The sequence below is a fragment of the Mauremys mutica genome, chromosome 1 (assembly GCF_020497125.1).
Source record: "Mauremys mutica isolate MM-2020 ecotype Southern chromosome 1, ASM2049712v1, whole genome shotgun sequence".
NCBI classification, from domain to species: domain Eukaryota; kingdom Metazoa; phylum Chordata; order Testudines; family Geoemydidae; genus Mauremys; species Mauremys mutica.
In genome coordinates, this window is record NC_059072.1 from 367,523,505 (window position 1) to 367,528,997 (window position 5,493).

The 5,493-nt window shown below is 42.6% G+C and overlaps 1 protein-coding gene across 1 annotated transcript; it reads left to right on the plus strand.

The window, feature by feature from the left end:
• The first annotated feature begins 3,915 nt into the window (after positions 1 to 3,915).
• LOC123351417 (olfactory receptor 51E1-like) lies at positions 3,916 to 4,863 on the plus strand. The gene has a single exon (XM_044990784.1). It carries the CDS (start codon positions 3,916 to 3,918, stop codon positions 4,861 to 4,863), a length of 948 nt encoding a protein of 315 aa, XP_044846719.1.
• Positions 4,864 to 5,493: the final 630 nt, after the last annotated feature.

Genomic DNA, 5,493 nt, shown 5'->3' on the forward strand with positions numbered 1-5,493 from the left:
ACAGTGGCCAATGCCAGGTGGCCCTGACAGAGGGAGTGAACCTAACAGACAATGATCAAGTGATCTCTCTCCTGCCATCCATCTCTATCCTCTGACAAACAGAGGCTAGGGACACCATTTCTTACCCATCCTGGCTAATAGCCATTAATGGACTTAACCACCATGAATTTATCCAGTTCTCTTTTAAACACTGTTATAGTCCTAGCCTTCACAACCTCCTCAGGCAAGGAGTTCCACAAGTTGACTGTGCGCTGCGTGAAGAAGAACTTCCTTTTATTTTTTTTAAACCTGCTGCCTATTAATTTCATCTGGTGACCCCTAGTTCTTATATTATGGGAATAAGTAAATAACTTTTCCTTATTCACTCTCTCCACATCACTCATGATTTTATATCTCTATCATATCCCCCCTTAGTCTCCTCTTTTGCAAGCTGAAGAGTCCTAGCCTCTTTAATCTCTCCTCATATGGGATCCTCTCCAAACCCCTAATCATTTTAGTGGCTCTTTTCTGAAACTTTTCTAGTGCTAGAATATCTTTTTTGAGGTGAGGAGACCACATCTGTACACAGTATTCGACATGTGGGCGTACCATGGATTCATATAAGGGCAATAATATATTCCCAGTCTTATTCTCTATCCCCTTTTTAATGATTCCTAACATTCTGTTTGTTTTTTTGACCTCCTCTGCACACTGTGTGGACATCTTCAGAAAACTATCCACGATGACTCCAAGATCTTTTTCCGGACTCATTGTAGCTAACTTAGCCACCATCATATTGTATGTATAGTAGGGGTTATTTTTTCCAATGTGCATTACTTTACATTTAGCCACATTAAATTTCATTTGCCATTTTGTTGCCCAATCACTTAGTTTTGTAAGATCTTTTTGAAGTTCTTCACAATCTGCTTTGGTCTTAACTATCTTGAGTAGTTTGGTATCATCTGCAAACTTTGCCACCTCACTGTTTACCCCTTTCTCCAGATCATTTATGAATAAATTGAATAGAATTGGTCCTAGGACTGACCCTTGGGGAACACCACTAGTTACCCCTCTCCAGTCTGAGAATTTACCATTAATTCCTACCCTTTGTTCCCTGTCTTTTAACCAGTTCTCAATCCATGAAAGGACTTTCCCTTTTATCCCATGACAGCTTAATTTATGTAAGAGCCTTTGGTGAGGGATCTAGTCAAAGGCTTTCTGGAAATCTAAGTACACTATGTCCACTGAATCCCCCTTGTCCACATGTTTGTTGACCCCTTCAAAGAACTCTAATAGATTAGTAAGACACGATTTCCCTTTACAGAAACCATGTTGACTATTGCTCAACAGTTTATGTTTTTCTATGTGTCTGACAAATTTATTCTTAACTATTGTTTCGACTAATTTGTCCGGTACCGACGTTAGACTTAATTAGACTGTAATTGCCGGGATCACCTCTAGAGCCCTTTTAAAATATTGGCATTATGAAGCTGACTTAAAGGACAGGTTACAAACCATAGTTAATAGTTCCGCAACTTCACATTTGAGTTCTTTCAGAACTCTTGGGTGAATGCCAACTGGTCCTGGTGACTTGTTAATGTTGAGTTTATAAATTAATTCCAAAACCTCCTCTAGTGACACTTCAATCTGTGACAGTTCCTCAGATTTGTCACCTACAAAAGCCAGCTCAGGTTTGGGAATCTCCCTAACATCCTCAGCCGTGAAGACTTAAGCAAAAATCCATATAGTTTCTCCACAATTACTTTGTCGTCTTTAAGCGCTCCTTTTGTATTTCGATCGTCAAGGGGTCCCACTGGTTGTTTAGCAGGCTTCCTGCTTCTGATGTACTTAAAAACATTTTGTCATTACCTTTGGAGTTTTTGGCTAGCCATTCTTCAAACTCCTCTTTGATTTTTCTTATTGCACTCTTGAACTTAAGTTGGCAATGTTTGTGCTCCTTTCTATTTGCTTCACTAGGATTTGACTTCCACTTTTTAAATGAAGTCTTTTTATCTCTCACTGCTTCTTTTACATGGTTGTTAAGCCACGGTGGCTCTTTTTTAGTTCTTTTACTGTGTTTCTTAATTTGGGCCTCTATTATGGTGTCTTTAAAAAGGGCCCATGCAACTTGCAGGGATTTCACTTTAGTCACTGTACCTTTTAACTTTTGTTTAACTAACCCCCACATTTTTGCATAGTTCCCCCTTTAGAAATTAAATGCCACAGTGTTGGGCTGTTGAGATGTTCTTCCCACCACAGGGATGTTGAATGCTATTGTATTATGGTCACTATTTCCAAGCGGTCCTGCTATATTTACCTCTTGAACCAGCTCCTGCGCTCCACTAAGGATGAAATCTAGAGTTGCCTCTCCCCTTGTGGGTTGCCATACCAGCTGCTCCATGAAGCAGTCATTTAAAGTATCGAGAAATTTTATCTCTGCATTTCGTCCTGAAGTGAAATGTTCCCAGTTATTATGGGGATAATTGAAATCCCCCACTATTATTGAGTTCTTAATTTTGATAGCCTCTCTAATTTCCCTTAGCATTTCATCATCACTATTACTGTCCTGGTCAGGTGGTCGATAATAGATCCCTAATGTTATATTTTTATTAGAGCATGAAATTTCTATCCATAGAGATTCTATGGAACATGTGGATTCGCTTAAGATTTTTACTTCATTTGAATCTACATTTTCTTTCACATATAGTGCCACTCCCCCCCGCGCACGACCTGTTCTGTCCTTCCGATATATTTTGTACCCCGGAATGATTGTGTCCCATTGATTGCTCTCAGTCCACCAGGTTTCTGTGATGCCTATTATATCAATATCCTCCTTTATCACCAGGCACTCTAGTTCACCCAACTTATTATTTAGACTTCTAGCATTTGTGTACAAGCACTTTAAAAACTTGTCCCTGTTTATTTGTCTGCCCTTTTCTGATGTGCCAGATTCTTTTTTATGTGACTGTTTATCATCTGATCTGGCCCTTACATTATACTCTTCCGTCCTCTGCTCCTGGAGATTCTCTATCATCAGACTCTCCCCTAAGAGAAGTCTGTGTCTGATCCACACGCTCCTCTGCAGCAGTCGGCTTTCCCCCATCTCCTTGTTTAAAAACTGCTCTACAACCTTTTTAATGTTTAGATGCAGTTTGTTTCACCAATCCCATGTGCAGAGGGAAAATCCTTCTCCTGCTCCAACTCACCACTCCCCTGATTATTTATCCGAGGACCATATCATCCCTTATGCTATAGTGTTCCACTGGGAGCTCACAATCAGTTGGGTGTCCACAATGACCACTAAATCCTTTTCAGGGTCCTTGAATTCCCTAATAAAGTGCTGTAGTCTCTGGGTCGGGTCTGCATTGCCTGTTTCTAGAGGATCATTTTGCATTTGACTGTATTAAAACATTTTGTTTGCATGGGCTTCACTTTCAACATATTCCATATCACTTGGTGTGCCTGCCCTGTTTTTTTCCACTCTCAGATTTCAAACAACTGGATGAATGGGAATCTTCCGACAGCATGGACTCCCTATCCTGGCTCTCATTGCATTAAGGAACAATGATGGATAACCAATATCCACAGCTGTATTTCCTGCTGGTGCCTCTTAAGGTTCCCTCACTACAAACTGTAGGAATGATTAACGCAGAGACCACCACAAAATATGGAATTGGATTTAGTAGGGTCATTGTGCATAGTTCTTTTCTCAGAATAATAATAAATAAAGTGTGTGAATAGTGATTAATCTGCTTCTCCCATAAGAACAGCATCCACTAGTGCATGTAGTGTCTCATATTAACATTGTCTATCCATTCAGGCATTTCTACTGTGACCATCACCTGGGATCCTGGGAACACACAGAAAATCAAGGGAACATCGTTCATGCAGGAGACACTCTTATGACTGAGAGTTGGAAACCTTCTCCCCTACTCCATGTCAGATTCCAAGACAACCAACTTCACTAACCCCTCCACCTTCATCTTACTTGGCATTCCTGGCCTAGAGGCAGCCCATATCTGGATCTCCATTCCTTTCTGTGCTATGTACGCCATAGCTGTGTTGGGGAACTTCACCATTCTGTTCATTATAAAGACGGAGACGAGCCTCCATGAGCCCATGTTCTTTTTCCTCTGTATGCTGGCTGTCACCGACCTGGTCACATCCACAACCACCCTGCCCAAAATGCTGAGCATCTTCTGGTTCAATTCCAGGGAGATCAATTTCAGTGCCTGCCTCACCCAGATGTACTTCATTCACTGCTTCTCAGCGATGGAGTCTGGAATCCTTATGGCCATGGCTTTTGATCGCTACGTGGCCATCTGCCATCCCCTGAGACATTCCACCATCCTGACAAACTCTGTTGTGACCAAGATAGGCCTGGCCTTGGTGCTGCGCAGTGGCATACTCACATTACCCTATCCCTTATTGGCAAGGCAGTGGCCATATTGTAGAACCAACATTATCCCCCACTCCTATTGTCGGCATATAGCTGTGCTGAAGATAGCCTGTTCTGACATCAGCATCAGTAGTTACTATGGCCTGTTTCATCTTTTCTCTGTAATCGGATTGGATGTATTTTTTATCACCGTGTCCTATACTCTGATCCTCCGGGCCATCTTCCGCCTCCCCACAAAGGATGCCCAGCTCAAAACTTTCAGGACCTGCATCTCTCATCTTTGTGCCATCTTTGCTTTGTACATCCCAGATTTCTTCTCCTCTTTCACGCAGCGGTTTGGCCAAAATGTGCCAGTGCATTTCCTTGTTCTCTTTGCCAGTGTGTACCTGCTGGTGCCTCCCGTGCTACATCCCATCATCTATGGGATGAGGACCAAACAGATCCGGGACAGGCTGCTCCGGCTCTTTACACATAAAGAGACCTAAACGTTTTCTCCTTGTGCTCTGGCTCTCAGACTGAGCTCCGTGCAGAGCTGCCTGGTGCATGGTGCCGGGGCCTCTTCCCTGAATCACTCACTGGATTCATATTGTATGTATAGTTGGAGACATTAAACCCGTCCCTGTCCTTACTGTGCTGTGTCAATGTGATGAACTGGGGAATCAGTCTGTGTACACTACACTGGGTGGCCACTTTTCTAATTGCTGATAGCTGCATCCCTGAAATTGCAATCTTACCCCATCTCTTCTGTCATGTCTTGACCCTGATGTGTGTCTTCTCCCCAATGCCCTGCCCCCATCTCTTGATCCTCTCTTCCCTTCCCATTGTCCACTGCAACATAGTCATCTCTAAAACCAATATGTTCTCACCTCTTATGGCAAGTCACTTAAGGGACACAGGTTAGTGTTAAAATTTTAATGTTTATTCTTAATTTGTTACTAACTCTGTGGAGAGAGAGACTCCATCAGGACTCCTGGCTGACAAAGCCCTCACTGGGATGATTTAGCTGGGGATTGGTTCTGCTTTGAGCTGGGGGTTGGACTAGATACCTCCTGAGGTCCCTTCCAACCCTGAGATTCAGTGATTCTATCATACCTGGGATCTATCTGAGTTCTGGG

What these genes read in the sequence shown, in the direction of transcription:
- LOC123351417 (XM_044990784.1), top strand. Translation starts at nt 3,916, where the DNA reads ATGTCAGATTCCAAGACAACCAACTTCACTAACCCCTCCACCTTCATC.